The 15,876-nt window shown below is 38.4% G+C and overlaps 1 protein-coding gene across 9 annotated transcripts in view; it reads left to right on the plus strand.

Annotated features, from left to right (window-relative positions):
* Positions 1–15,876, plus strand: part of DOP1A (DOP1 leucine zipper like protein A) — a 131,568-nt gene that overhangs the window by 83,001 nt on the left and 32,691 nt on the right. For all 9 annotated transcript variants that reach the window (XM_020878890.2, XM_020878895.2, XM_020878894.2 and 6 more), the window contains 6 exons: positions 311–411; positions 2,131–2,390; positions 3,924–5,913; positions 6,693–6,804; positions 6,914–7,096; positions 9,608–9,733. In XM_020878890.2, the coding sequence (XP_020734549.2) occupies positions 311–411; positions 2,131–2,390; positions 3,924–5,913; positions 6,693–6,804; positions 6,914–7,096; positions 9,608–9,733 (2,772 nt within the window). The remainder of the gene's footprint in view (positions 1–310; positions 412–2,130; positions 2,391–3,923; positions 5,914–6,692; positions 6,805–6,913; positions 7,097–9,607; positions 9,734–15,876) is intronic.

Raw genomic sequence — 15,876 nt, forward strand, 5'->3', positions numbered from 1 at the left:
TAGTAACATGCACATTATTAGTTCTTTCCATCCCCTGTTATAAAGTAATCTAGTAAACTAATCACCTAAACTAAATAATAACTTATATGGCAGCATGAGATGATCCTTTAGGTTTAATATTTCTGTATATATTTAAGTATTTTATGTATTTCTGTTTCCATAAAAAAAATACAGCTTATTTCAGCATGTACTAGAATACTGTGAACACTGAACATAATACTGTCTTAAATAGCAACTTTTTTTTTTTTTTTACTAAAAATCACTCAATATATTCATGGATAATAAAATCATCTCCCATATTTGTCCTCAGAAAATAAGGATGGAAGCACATGCAAAGTTTGCAGTTCTTTGGCATCTAACAAGGGACCTCCATATAAATAAGTCCTCATCTTTTGCACGGTCTTTTGACAGGTTGGTTACATTTTATATTCAGGTGTTTTTGAGGGGATGCGAAGTAGAAAAGAGTAACTTTTATTGCTTTGCCAGGCAAAAGGGTCCACAGTGGGCTAATGCCCTCAAGATTGTGTGACCCTTATATTCAGGTTTTATAATAAAATATCTTAATGTTTCCTTTATTTAATCCCCTGGCTAATTTGGCAGGAGTAGCAGATAGTAATTTGCAGATTTTGTAAAGAGAATTTATAAATTATTTTTTCAATCTAAGCTGTATTAAAAGGCATGGCATTTTTATTTATCTAACCGATTTTCCCTTTGTATTTCTGGAGCACCCAGTGCCCCTTCCTTTCATTGGGTGACCTCATCAAGTTCCTCCTATGTGCCAGGCATCATTCTAAATGTCGGGAACATAGCAACATATGCAGCCTTCTTGAGTCTACATTCAGTGAAATTTCATATAAACAGTGGATGGTATAAGTGTTTCTCTAGCAGTTATTCCCAGTCTTGCCTGAACCAGACTTAGAATCTACAACTAAAATACTGACAGATCACTTCTGTGGATTCAAAACATCTAGTTAGCTGCCTGAGAGTGGTTTTACTGTTTGTCTGAACTCCATAGATGACTCAGACACCAGAAATAAGATTTGCAGTAACTTCCAAGGAAATGCCATTTATATGTATGTAGACTTACATACATTGACATCAGATAGCAGGCTCACCAGCAAGTCTCATCAAGGCGGCCCCAAATCTAACTATGCTTGAAGCCCCACTCAGCATCAGATGCATGCTCTGCTGGATCTCAGCTGGTATAAAGCAGCATCACCGTTCTCTAATGGTCTGCTCCTGAACCCCTCTAGTAAACTGGGCCCTGGGACCGGGTACTTCACAAATACCACCTCTAATTCAGTAACCACCTGTTCTCATCATGACAGTGAAGTTAAGTGATTTGCCCAAGATCATCATACGTGAGATAAAGTAGATGGCCCAGTTTTATCTTTGGTTTTCTGATCGCAAACCATACCTCCACACCTTTCACAGAAGGTCTTTCCTTGAATTAAGCACATGGCTTCAACTCATAAAGAAAATGGGAGCAAAGGAGCACAGAAGAACATGAAAATAGTGTTAACTTTAGGGGCTGTATTTAGTGATATGAACAGTAATACAGCGCTAAAACAGACTAATTCTCAAGTTTTTTTTTTTCTGTTTTTTTACAGTATTTATCTTATAGAGATAATGTATGCTTGTGAAATTTCAAAAAATACAAGTGTATAAGAAAAGAGAGAGGACTATTTTCTTCTTTCTCATTGTATCTTTTTGGTTTCCTTGGTGGCTCAGATGGTAAAAGCATCTGCCTGCAATGTGGGAGACCCGGGTTCGATCCCTGGGTTGGGAAGATCCCCTGGAGAAGGAAATGGCAACCCACTCCAGTACTCTTGCCTGGAAAATCTCATGGACAGAAGAGCCTGGTAGGCTACAGTCCATGGGGTCACAAAGAGTCGGACATGACCGAGTGACTTCGTTTTCTTTTTCTTTCTTTCATTGTATCTACTGAAACTGGGGATTAAGGTTATTAAAACGCTGTAGTCAAAAGTTATTGTGAAGTATAGTTACTTTAGAATAGTTAATTCCAAGTAAGAAACACAACTTACAGTAATGTTAATTTTTAAAAAATTAGAGTGTTAAAACTAAAGTAGGTATTCTGTTCTTTGTTTTAATTATTGGTGTTTATTGTAGGTCACTGTTCATCATGCTAGACAGCCTTAACAGTCTCGATGGGTCCACCAGCTCTGTGGGACAAGCCTGGCTGAACCAAGTCCTACAAAGACATGATATCGCGAGAGTTTTGGAACCTCTGTTACTGCTCTTACTGCATCCCAAAACTCAGAGGGTTTCAGTGCAGCGAGTACAAGCGGAACGTTACTGGAATAAGGCTCCCTGTTTTCCTGGAGAAGAGAGTGACAAGCATTTCATGCAGAACTTTTCCTGCAATAATGGTGAATATCGCATGGAATTAGAACAGCTTTATTTAGAATTAAATTAATAAATAGAGAGGCAAACACACAAGAGTGATTGTCAAGAGAACCAAACGTGAGAATTTCTCCATGTGCTGATTTTTTCCCTCTGCATGCAATAGTGCTGCTTGCGTGTGTCAGTGTGTACCTCATCCCTGACCATCTTAGAGGACTTGGATCTCTGTTATCAACTGACTCTTTCAGGGGAGGCATTAGCATAACTCTGGTCAGAAACATTCTTCAGTATTAGCAAATACTGTAGACTTTATAGTCCTGGTCCTGCAGTGTTCTATTGATACTCCACTAGGAATCTATAGTAAGCTTTTAGTGCACATTTCTGTTTCAGGTGTCATTTCCCTCATCTGTAAAATGAGGATGATGATACCCAGCTGTCAAAACTTCATGGTGAGCGTTAGGCGTGGTCATGTTAGTGACATGCGTAGTTCTGTGACTGGCATATAAGTGTTTGATGAATGTTCACTATTATGATTAATGTTTGATAAATATTTGCTATTACTATTAATAGAATACTATTACTAATAATAGTAATTAATAGACATTCACAGATTGTCAAATGATACCCTCTATAATACACCAATAATGGCCCTTTAGATTATTGTACTTTACGGACAAAAGAATCAAATTCATTTCTCTCTCTTGTAAAATAATCCTGTAAGGTCAGTAATGAAAAGGTCATGTTACCAATGAGGCTGTGGCTTTCTCAGAGTCTCACAGCTGGTAGGTGGTGAAGTTAGAACCAACCGTGCTCCTGCTTCATCTTGAGTGTGTTTCTACAGAGCCATGATTCCTCTCTCTAGCTTCCTTTCCACAGCTTCCCCTGAATCCTCTTAAGAACATGCTGTGCTCTGCTTATCGCCAGCACTTCTTTGTATTAATACTTTGCCCACCATAGTTCCTGCCTGTCTGCTGAATTCTCACCTCTCTGAGATCATTCTCAGACCTCATCTGTGGTGTCATGATGCTTTCTCTGAATTTGAAGCTTCTGTCTTTGCACTTCTTGCGTGGAACTAAGCCTTCCACCCTCTCTGAAGAAATGCTCCCCCAAAAGCACAGAAATGGGTATTTGTGATCCCTATTCGTTTTAAAACTCCTCATCCTCTTCTCATTTAGGGCCTTACTCAAACTAGATAATTTATAAATGCTTGTTGAATTTTGTTAAAATCAAGGAGATTATGTATTTATATATTAACTATATACCGAACTATTTAAAAAGAATGTCATATTTGGGGATAAGGGCAATGTTTTATATTTTATCTCTGTTAAATGTGCTGTGTTGTTTAATTCAGTTGAATAATAGGCCTTCTAATGTTGAGTTGTCTTTAAATTCTAATAGTCATCTACGTAATTTTCTAACTTAAAAGGTCTAACATTAACAAACATTTTAATAGAAAAATATAAGTAGCTAATGAAAGTAGTGATTAAAAAATCTTGTTTGGTTTACATCTCAATTATTTTAATGTATTTTGTATTGTTTTTCTTTACTCTTTTTGCCAGTAAGCCAAGTACAACTCATGGCATCGAAAGGAAACGGTGAGAAGACACTTACCATGGATGAAATGGAGAACTTCAGCCTTACTGTTAATCCGTTAAGTGACAGACTGTCCCTCCTAAGCACCAGCAGTGAGACAATCCCTATGGTTGTGTCTGATTTCGATCTGCCCGACCAGCAGATAGAAATACTTCAGAGGTCGGACTCGGGATGTTCTCAGTCCTCTGCTGGGGACAACCTGAGTTACGAAGCCGATCCTGAGACCGTGACTGCACAGGATGATTCCCAGGCGCCAAGCGCCGGCTCCCCAGATGATGATGTTCAGCAGGTGGTCTTTGACCTGATATGTAAAGTTGTCAGTGGCCTCGAAGCGGAATCTGCCTCAGTGACATCTCAGTCAGAAATTGAAGGGCTGCCCCCGAAGGACAGTGATGTGGATCCAGGCGAGGAGGTGACTAGCAACGAAGATCAGCCTGCTCAGCAGAGCCAGAGTGCTGTGCTGAATGACGACGGTTCTCAGTTTCTGTCTGTGTCCACAGAGGGAAGCTGTGAGTGTGTGCCAAATGGAATTTCCAGAAACAGCTCCTCACCTTGTATTTCAGGAACCGCACAGACTTTCCACGACTCTTCTGTTGCTTCCACAGAAACCAGATCTCGACAGAGAAGTCACAGTAGCATTCAGTTCAGCTTCAAAGAAAAATTATCAGAAAAAGTCTCCGAGAAAGAAACAATTGTAAAGGAGTCAGGTAAACAACCGGGAGCAAAACCTAAAGTAAAACTTGCCAGAAAAAAGGATGATGACAAAAAGAAAACTTCAAATGAAAAACTCAAGCAGACCAGTGTTTTCTTCAGTGATGGTCTAGATTTAGAGAACTGGTATAGCTGCGGAGAGGGAGAAATTTCTGAAATTGAGAGTGACATGGGTTCTCCAGGATCACGAAAATCTCCCAATTTCAACATCCATCCTCTCTATCAACATGTGCTTTTGTATCTCCAGTTGTACGATTCATCCAGAACTCTGTATGCTTTTTCTGCCATTAAGGCCATCTTGAAAACTAACCCCATTGCTTTTGTAAATGCCATTTCAACCACTAGTGTAAATAACGCATATACGCCTCAGTTGTCTCTGCTTCAGAATCTTTTGGCCAGACACCGGATTTCTGTTATGGGCAAAGATTTTTATAGTCACATTCCAGTGGACTCAAATCATAACTTCCGGAGTTCTATGTACATAGAAATCCTTATTTCTCTCTGTTTGTATTATATGCGTAGCCATTACCCAACTCATGTCAAGGTTACAGCACAAGATTTAATAGGCAATCGAAACATGCAGATGATGAGCATTGAAATTTTGACACTCCTCTTCACCGAGCTGGCAAAAGTCATAGAAAGCTCAGCAAAAGGTTTCCCTAGTTTTATCTCTGATATGTTATCTAAGTGCAAAGTTCAGAAAGTGATTCTTCACTGTTTGCTGTCATCTATCTTTAGTGCTCAGAAATGGCACAGTGAAAAGATAGCAGGTAAGAACATGATTGCTGTGGAAGAAGGTTTCTCAGAGGACAGCCTGATCAATTTCTCCGAAGATGAATTTGACAATGGCAGCACACTCCAGTCACAGCTTCTCAAAGTGCTTCAGAGGCTCATTGTTCTTGAACACAGGGTAATGACTATCCCTGAAGAGAATGAAACAGGTTTTGATTTTGTGGTGTCTGATCTGGAGCACATCAGTCCCCATCAGCCCATGACTTCTCTTCAGTATTTGCATGCCCAGCCAATCACGTCTCAAGGCATGTTCCTTTGTGCGGTGATACGAGCTTTACATCAACACTGTGCCTGTAAGATGCACCCACAGTGGATTGGTTTGATCACATCTACTCTGCCTTACATGGGAAAAGTTCTCCAGAGAGTGGTTGTTTCTGTGACACTACAGCTTTGTAGAAATTTAGATAATTTAATTCAACAGTACAAATATGAAACAGGATTATCTGATAGTAGGTAAGAATTTATGTTTAATTTTGTCATTATTGACATTTTTTACATGTATGACCACTTCATCATCTAGAAAGTCAGTTGCAATTTGGGTAAATAAATTAGAGGTTATTGTTAGGTTACACATAGTATGTTATTTTCATAAAGAAAATTGAGGAAGAATATCCATAAAAGAATCAAAAATAGAAAACAGAAGGAATAGATAAACAAGACTTTTTTTTTCTCCACAGAACTGAAATTAATTTTGATGCCCTTCTTGACTGAGCCGGCAAAAGTAGCAGAAAGCCTTGCAAAGGGTTTCCTTGGTTTATCTGATGTGTTGATCTAAGTGCAAGTTAATGTCACACTAAAATTAAAATTATAAATAATTCTTTTCCCATCTGATTTTACTTCTTATTTTGAATTTTCATTGTTTGGTGTCGAATTTTATCTGTATCCCCAGGCCATATTCAAAATTAATCTGTCAAAATTTATCCAGGTGTTTAATAGACTAGTGTCTGGTTTATCTCCTGTGTGAGCTCAGGTACTGGAAATAAGAAAACTGGCTGTATTTATTTATTTTGTTTAGAATTTGTTATCCCAAAAGAACTTTAGTACATTTAATATGTCACACTTGTTTTATTAGATGAGGATATAAAAGCTCCTAATTTATTTATTTAGTCATTTATTTATATAATATTTATTGAGCCCTTACTGTGTGCTTAGCACATGCTGGACATTTATTATTGATGAAACAAACTTCTTGTTCACAGAACTTGTGTTCACATGGATACATCTTCTTTCAGGTCTCTGTGGATGGCATCAATTATCCCACCAGATATGATTCTTACCCTTTTGGAAGGGATCACAGCCATTATCCACTACTGTTTGTTGGATCCTACTACACAATATCACCAAGTGAGACTGCACAAATATTTGACTGGTTTTTAAAGACTGTGAGGCCTAATAAGTCCCCATTTGTAAACCTCAGTAAATGATATGTTTCTTTTTCCCCTGACTTTGATAGCTTTTGGTCAATGTAGATCACAAACACCTGTTTGAAGCCCGCAGTGGAATCCTCTCGATCCTTCACATGATTATGTCCTCAGTGACACTGCTTTGGAGCGTGCTGCATCAGGCCGATTCTTCAGAAAAAATGACCATTGCTGCATCTGCCTCTGTTACCACTATTAACCTTGGAGCCACAAAGGTTAGATAATTCACACTTCACCCTTGGAGCTCAAGAGTCTATTTGACACCTCTCCTAGAGATTATGTTCCAAATTTGTGAATAATTTGAGTAGTATTTATGATAGTCTGCATGGATTGTGTAATTAGTTATCAAGTAATTTTAACTATTTTCTTGAAACGACATTAAAAAAATCACTTTTTAAGCATATATAATACATTTTTTTTTTTAAGTAAATTTAAAGTGCTGCAGTACTCTCACCACAATCTAATGTTAGAACATAGCTATCACCACAAAAAGATTCTTCATGCCCATCTGCAGGCACTTGGGTCCCACCCCTAACCACCATCAACCCTTAATCTGTTTTCTCTGTATATCAATTTGCTTTTTTCAGGCCAATTCCTGTAAAAAAGAAATTATACATTATTTGGTCTTTTGTGTCTAACACCTTTCATGTGACATGATATTATTGAGATTCAGTCATACATGTTATTACTTTACTCCTTTTTTAGAACATTTCAAGCTGACATTTTAATATGCAAATCTCTCCTGGAAAATAGTTTTAGCAATATGTACAGAGATCTTTAAGTTACATAGTTTTTGACCTAGTCATCTTCTTTAGTAATTAATTCTAAAATAATCAAAATTATGTAAATATGTATAATATTTATTATAGCTTTATTTATAATAAATATTAAGGGTTTCCCTCATTGCTCAGTCAGTAAAGAATCTGCCTGCAATGCAGGAGACCCAGGTTCAATTCCTGGGTCAGGAAGGTCTCTTGGAGAAGGAAATGGCAACCCACTCCAGTATTCTTGCGTGGAGAATCCCCTGGACAGAGGAGCCTGGCAGGCTACACTCCATGGGGTCACAAGAGTCACACACGACTTAGCGGCTAAATCACCACCATTGTAGCCTTATTTAATGGCAGAAAAAAAGAGATCTAAACAGTAGGGAACGGTTAAGTAACTTATTTACTCAGTGTTACATTCAGTTCAGTTCAGTCACTCAGTCATGTCCGACTGTTTGCGACCCCATGAACCGCAGCACACCAGGCCTCCCTGTCCATCACCGTCTCCTGGAGTCCACTCAAACCCATGTCTATTGAGTTGGTGATGCCATCCAACCATCTCATCTTCTGTCATCCCCTTCTCCTCCTGCCCTCAATCCCCCCCAGCATCAGGGTCTTTTCAAATGAGTCAGCCCTTCTCATCAGGTGGTCACTGTATTGGAGTTTCAGCTTCAACATCAGTCCTTCCAATGAACACCCAGGACTGATCTCCTTTAGGATGGACTGGTTGGATCTCCTTGCAATCCAAGGGACTCTCAAGAATCTTCTCCAGCACCACAGTTCAAAAGCATCAATTCTTCGGTGCTCAACTTTCTTCACAGTCCAACTCTCACATCCATACATGACCACTGGAAAAACCATAGCATTGACTAGATGAACCTTTGTTGACAAAGTGATGTCTCTGCTTTTTAATATGCTGTCTAGGTTGGTCATAACTTTCCTTCCAAGGAGTAAGCGTCTTTTAATTTCATGGCTGCAGTCACCATCTGCAGTGATTTTGGAGCCCAGAAAAATAAAGTCAACCACTGTTTCCACTATTTCCCCATCTATTTGCCATGTCGCCACTAATAATCATGGTTTTGAAGAATTCTTAGTCAATGGAAAGTGCTTAAAAGTTTAGTAAAACAGGAATTTTATATAATTGAACAAATATTGTATTTCTAATTATGTAAAAAATTATCTGCAGAAGAAGGAATAAAGAAAATTCATGAGCTAATAATGATTATCTCAGGATGATGAAGTTAATGGTTGATTCAAAAAAATTTTTTCTTCTTATACTTTCAGATGTTTCCCAAAGTTTTTTCTTTATATTTAGAGGGAAATTATGTGAATATTTAAGAGCATGTTTGCTATGGCAAGTCATCAAATTGATATCCCTCAATTACCTAATATTACTCCAGATCTGACTTCCGAGACCTGGGAGTCATGGGAGCACACCTGGCACTGTGAAGGAAGGCTGGAAATCAATAGAAAATTTAAACAAACTGATGGTTTATTTTAATATTTGGATTAAATTGTTAGAGGCTATTTTTTTTCTCTTGACTTAAAATGACCATGGTTGCATCTCTTAACATTATTAAACTTTCCTCCACCATTATTTACCACGGACACCATTATCTACCACTCCAGTATTCTTGGGCTTCCCTGGTGGCTCAGCTGGTAAAGAATCCGCCTGCAATGCTGGAGACCTAGGTTCGATCCCTGGGTTGGGAAGATCCCCTGGAGAAGGGAACGGCTAACCACTCCAGTATTCTGGCTTGGAGAATTGCATGGACTACATAGTCCATGGGGCCCCAAAGAGTGGGACACAACTAAGTGACTTTCACTTCTCTTCACTATCATGATTTAGGTGGTAAAATATACAAGTTCTATATATTCTTCCAAGAAAAACTAAAAGTGCCGTCCAGTTATTAATGCTTTCATAATTTTTAATGCACTTGTAATTTGCTCAAATTTTTTTAGAACTTGAGGCAGCAGATCCTAGAATTATTGGGGCCCATTTCAATGAATCATGGTGTTCACTTTATGGCTGCCATTGCCTTTGTGTGGAATGAGAGAAGACAGAACAAAGGTCCCACCAGGACCAAGGTATGTGTTTATGTTTTCACTCGGTAAGCATATGGTGAAGACATGCTCAGTTTCAATGTTTCCTTAGTTGCAGTGGGATTAGGGGCTGGGATAGGGTGGGTTGCAGAAAAGTAGGTTTGTCTTCCAGTTTAGATAATAATATATTGCCTAAATTTCTTTAGTATAAAAGATACTTTATGTGAAAAAAGAAATTCATATGATATTAAAACTGTAGCTGTATAGAAATGATAATCAGATACAATGTGTTTTTTAAACAATAGTCATTTAAGGTGCATACCAAGAGTATGGAGAGAAATTTTCATCTTGATTAGCTTTTCATTACAATGTGACTGCTTCAATGTAATTCATATATTGTCTTTAGATTATATATGTGGAAATTTTGTTGCTTTGTGAGTTTGAAAGCTCAAACAACTATTCTGTGTTGGATATAAATACTGACTTACTAGAATACTAAGGCTATTAAATAATTTATTCCTATAAGATATGTGATTTTTCTAGCTGAAGGTTTCTAATCATATTTTTGTGCTGATTTCATTTCATATATGTATGCTGCCACTTTTCAAGTAATAAAAATAAACATTCTGTTTATATGACATTTTGCATGTAAGGATTCAGTAGTAGATATTACACTGGACAGAATTGAGATCTTGTTTTATTTAATATTAGTTAAGCACATGTGGTGTAACACTGTATATTAAACACATGCCTTTTTCTCTGCTCTCTTACCAAATATGAGAGTGAAAAAATTTTAAATGACAAAACCTACAATGACAAAAACTTGGGAGGGGTGACTACATAAGTGTGGTCATAAGTGTCATATGACCACAAGTGTCAAAAAGTTCTGCAAGATGAAAAACACATGTCTGAGTTATAACTGACTTGGATATCAATATCAGTTTTCTCTGCTGTGCTGATTTGCTGCAAGCAAAGGACCAATTACTGATATAAATCTATAGACAGTCTGGAAATAGAAGTATCAGGTACTTCTAAAGGCAAAGAGTTAGGATGGGGCTGAAATCTGGAGGACTGATTGAAAGTTTATAGTTCCCTTTTTCCAACCCAAGCAGCCACCCACTTCTCTTACCCTACCCCATCAGGATACTGGAGTGAAGTTTATTTTGAGAAGAGTTTATGAAAAGAGACTCTTGATCCAAGGGCACAAGGTTCACAGCTCAGTTGAGTCGCTTAGTCTTTCCGACTCTTTGTGACTCCATGGACTGCAGCATGCCAGGCTCCCATCACCAACTTCCGAAGCTTACTCAAACTCATATCCATTGAGTCGGTGATGCCATCCAACCATCTCATCCTCTGTCGTCCCCTTCTCCCATCTTCACCCTTTCCCAGCATCAGGGTCTTTTGTAGTGAGTCAGTTCTTCACATCAGGTGGCCAAAGTATTGGAGTTTCAGCTTCAACATCAGTCCTTCCAATGAACACCCAGGACTGATCTCCTTTAGGATGGACTGGCTGGATCTCCTTGCAGTCCAAGGAACTCTCAAGAGTCTTCCCCCAACACCACAGTTCAAAAGCATCAATTCTTTGGCACTCAGCTTTCTTTATAGTCCAACTTTCACATCTATACACGACTACTGGAAAAACCATAGCTCTGACCAGATGGACCTTTGCTGACAAAGTAATCTCTCTGCTTTTTAATATGCTGTCTAGGTTGGTCATAGCTTTTCTTCCAAGGAGCAAGCGTCTTTTAATTTCGTGGCGGCAGTCACCTTTTGCAGTAATTTTGGAGCCCAAAAGAATAAAGTCTGTCACTGTTTCCATTGTTCACGCATCTGTTTGCCATGAAGTGATGGGATGGGATGCCATGATCTTAGTTTTCTGAATGTTGAATTTTAAGTCAGCTTTTTCACTTTCCTCTTTCACTTTCATCAAGAAGCTGTTTAGTTCTTTTTCGCTTTCTGCCATAAGGATGGTGTCTTCTGCATATCTGAGATTATTGATATTTCACTTGGCAATCTTGATTCCAGCTTGTGCTTCATCCAGCCCAGCATTTTGCATAATGTACTCTGCATATAAGTTAAATAAGCCAGGTGACAATATGCAGCCTTAACATACTCCTTTCCCAATTTGGAACCAGTCTGTTGTTCCATGCCCAGTTCTAACTGTTGCTTCTTGACCTGCATACAGATTTCTCAGGAAGCAGGTCAGGTGGTCTGGTATTCCCATCTCTTGAAGAATCTTCCACAGTTTGTTGTAATCCACACAGTCAAAGGCTTTGGCGTAGTCAATAAAGCAGAAGTAGATGTTTTTCTGGAACTCTCTTGCTTTTTTCATGATCCAACAAATGTTGGCAATTTGATCTTTGGTTTCTCTGCCTTTTCTAACTCCAGATTGAACATCTGGAAGTTTATGGTTCATGTACTGTTGAAGCCTGGCTTGGAGAATTTTGAGCATTACTTTGCTAGTGTGTGAGATGAGTGCAATTAAGTGGTAGTTTAAACATTTTTTTGGCTTTGCCTTTCTTTGGGATAGGAATGAAAACTGGCCTTTGCCAGTCCTGTGGCCACTGCTGAGTTTTCCAAATTTGCTGACATATTGAGTGCAGCACTTTCACAGCATCATCTTTTACGATTTGAAATAGCTCAACTGGAATTCCATCACCTCCACTAGCTTTGTTTGTAGTGATGCCTCCTAAGGCCCACTTGACTTCACATTCCAGAATGTCTGGCTCTAGGTGAGTGATTACACCATCATGGTTATCTGGGTCGTGAAGATCTTTCTTGTATAGTTCTTCTGTATATTCTTGCCACCTCTTCTTAATCTCTTCTGCTTCTGTTAGGTCCATACCATTTCTGTTCTTTATTGAGCCCATCTTTGCATGAAATGTTCCCTTGGTATCTCTAATTTTCTTGAAGAGATATCTAGTCTTTCCTATTCCATTGTTTTCCTCTATTTCTTTGCACTGGTCACTGAGGAAGGCTTTCTAATCTCTTCTTGCTATTCTTTGAAACTGTGCATTCATATGAGTATATCTTTCCTTTTCTCCTTTGCCTTTCGCTTCTTTTCTCAGCTATTTGTGAGGCCTCCTCAGACAACCATTTTGCCTTTTTGCATTTCTTTTTCTTGGGGATGGTCTTGATCACTGCCTCCTGTACAATGTCCCGAACCTCCGTCCATATTTCTTCAGGCACTCTGTCTATCAGATCTAATCCCTTGAATCTATTTGTCACTTTTACTGTATAATTGTAAGGGATTTGATTTAAGTCATACCTGAATGGTCTGGCAGTTTTCCCTACTTTCTTCAATTTAAGTTTGAATTTGGCAATAAGGACTTCATGATCTAAGCCACAGTCAGCTCCCAGTCTTTTTGCTGACCGTATAGAGTAGAGCTTCTCCATCTTTGGCTGCAAAGGATATAATCAGCCTGATTTCCATATTGACCATCTGGTGATGTCCATGTGTAGTCTTCTCTTGTGTTGTTGGAAGAGGGCGTTTGCTGTGACCAGTGCGCTCTCTTGGCAAACCTCTGTTATTCTTTGCCCTGCTTTGTTTTGTACTCCAAGGCCAAATTTGCCTGTTACTCCAGGTGTTTCTTGACTTCCTACTTTTACATTCCAGTCCCCTATAATGAAAAGGACATCTTTTTTGGGTGTTAGTTCTAGAAGGTCTTGTAGATCTTCATGGAACCGTTCAACTTCAGCTTCTTCAGCATTACTGCTCTGGGCATAGACTTGGATTACTGTTATATTGAATGGTTTGCCTTGAAAACAAAGAGAGATCATTTTGTAATTTTTTAGATTGCATCCAAGTACAGGGTTCATAAAGGTAGGAATTAGACATCATGCTGCAAACAGCAGTCAGGAAAAGTCTACGTTCTGAAAAATGGAATCAACATCACTCCACCAAGATTCAGGAAGCCATTATGTTCCTCAGGTAGGAGTTTTTAGGATTCCTCTCTAGGAAAATGGCCTGACCAAGAAAAAAGACCTAAGCTACTTAAATTTTTGTGTCTCCTAACACCACCACCAACAACAAAAAAGGACCCCAAAACTAGCCTGCTGTCACTACATTGGAAGGGCCACCTATCCAGTAGTCTTGCACCTAAATGCTTGGCTTCCCATCACCTTTTCATTTCTTTTTGACAGGCAGTAGTAACATAGTTGTTAAGACCTCATACTTTGAAACCAGGTCCCTGGGGTTCAAATATTGACTTCTCCACTCACTAGCTATATAACATCCTCAGGGTATCATTACTACTTTATGGGGTTGTAGGAATCAGAACAGGAGGGAGGGAGGGTGAATGGAAAGAAGGACGGGAGGGAGGAAGGGTACACATGTATATATGGCACTTACCAATACTTGGCACTCAATAAGGACTCTGTAAGTATATTTGTGTATAATTATTATTACTGCTGTGCTGTGCTTGGTCGTGTCCAACTCGGCGACCCCATGGACTATATAGCTCGCCAGACTCCTCTGTGCATGGAATTCTCCAGGCAAGAATACTGGAGTGGGGAGCCTATCCCTACTCCAGGATTCTTCCTGACCCAGGAATGAAACCAGGGTCTCCTGCATTGCAGGAGAATTCTTTACCAGCTGAGCTACCTGGGAAATAGAGAGCCGAGGAATACCAATCACATGAAGAAACCCTCTGAAAATTAGACAAAGACCCAAACAACTAGATAGAGAAAGTCAAAAGTAATAGTGCAGATAACAGAAGAAAATGTAAATTTCAACAGGTAAAATTATATTGCATCCATGAAATAAGAGATTATAAGAAGGACTATTGCAAAAATTTTAAATTGTCTTAAATATCAATTTTTTTATAGCAGAAGTAAAACAAAATCAGTATAAGAGAAGTGAAAGTAGATAAATATCAGATATAGAATGTAAATTTAGAGTTATGGAAAATAGAGGAAAGGAGATTTTTAAATTGGGGAAATGATACTGGAGGAGAAGTATCTTTTTGAAGAAAGAAAGAATAGGAAAAATGAGGGGAGAAAAGTATCTAAGAAATAGTACAAGGAAATTCCCCAGAAGTAAAGGAAAATGAGTTTTTATAGGCACTGTGAAAAGAGATCTGTCTACATAAAGATCAGCAAGTAATTTCAGATCATCAGAGATGAAAAGGAGGTCTGATAACCTTCTAAACAGAAAATACTGGTCATATTCAATGGATGATTATATGACTTATGATTAGCAACACTAGAAATTATGATTGGAAAGTTAGTTTCAATCTATAGTACTTTACTCAGCCAAAGTGTCACTCAGGTGAGTTTTGACTTTGAAGTGTCTCAAAAAAAATTGCAGTCGATTCACCCTTTCTCAAATACTGTAAGATGTATCTCCAGCAGAGGAGAAATAAAACAAGGAAAAAGGCAACATGGGATCCAAGAAATAGGAGTTCCAACACCTGATGGTCATAGGAGAAATATCAAGATGATACTATATAGCAAGCCCAGAGAGTACCAAACTAGAGTAGAACAGAAAGACGTCTATCAGAGATATCTCAAAAAAAAAGCAGGTTAGTTATCTGATCTGATGTTTTTTGTTTTTCATTTGCTTAATTAATTATTTATTTTATCTCTTTCTTTTTTTTTTCCATTTATTTTTATTAGTTGGAGGCTAATTACTTTACAATATTTTAGTGGTTTTTGCCATACATGGACATGAGTCAGCCATGGATTTACATGTGTTCCCCATCCCAATCCCCCCTCCTGCCTCCCTCCCCATCCCATCCCTCTGGGTCTTCCAAGTGCACCAGCCCTGAGCACTTGTCTCATGCATCAAACCTGGGCTGGCGATCTGTTTCACGCTTGATAGTGTACTTGTTTCAGTGCAATTCTCTCAGAACATTCCACCCTCTCCCTCTCCCACAGAGACCAAAAGTCTGTTCTGTACATCTCTGTCTCTTTTTCTGTTTTGCATATAGGGTTATCATTACCATCTTTTTAAATTCCGTATATATACGTTAGTCTACTTTATCTTTCTGGCTTACTTCATTCTGTATAATGGACTCCAGTTTCATCCATCTCATTAAAACTGATTCAAATGAAATCTTTTTAATGGCTGAGTAATATTCCATAGTGTATATGTACCACAGCTTCCTTTTTTTAAATTTTTATTTATTTATTTTTCATTTATTTCTATTAGTTGGAGGCTAATTACTTTACAGTATTGTAGTGGTTTT

Source organism: Odocoileus virginianus, chromosome 19 (assembly GCF_023699985.2).
Source record: "Odocoileus virginianus isolate 20LAN1187 ecotype Illinois chromosome 19, Ovbor_1.2, whole genome shotgun sequence".
In the NCBI taxonomy this organism is placed as follows: Eukaryota; Metazoa; Chordata; class Mammalia; order Artiodactyla; family Cervidae; genus Odocoileus; species Odocoileus virginianus.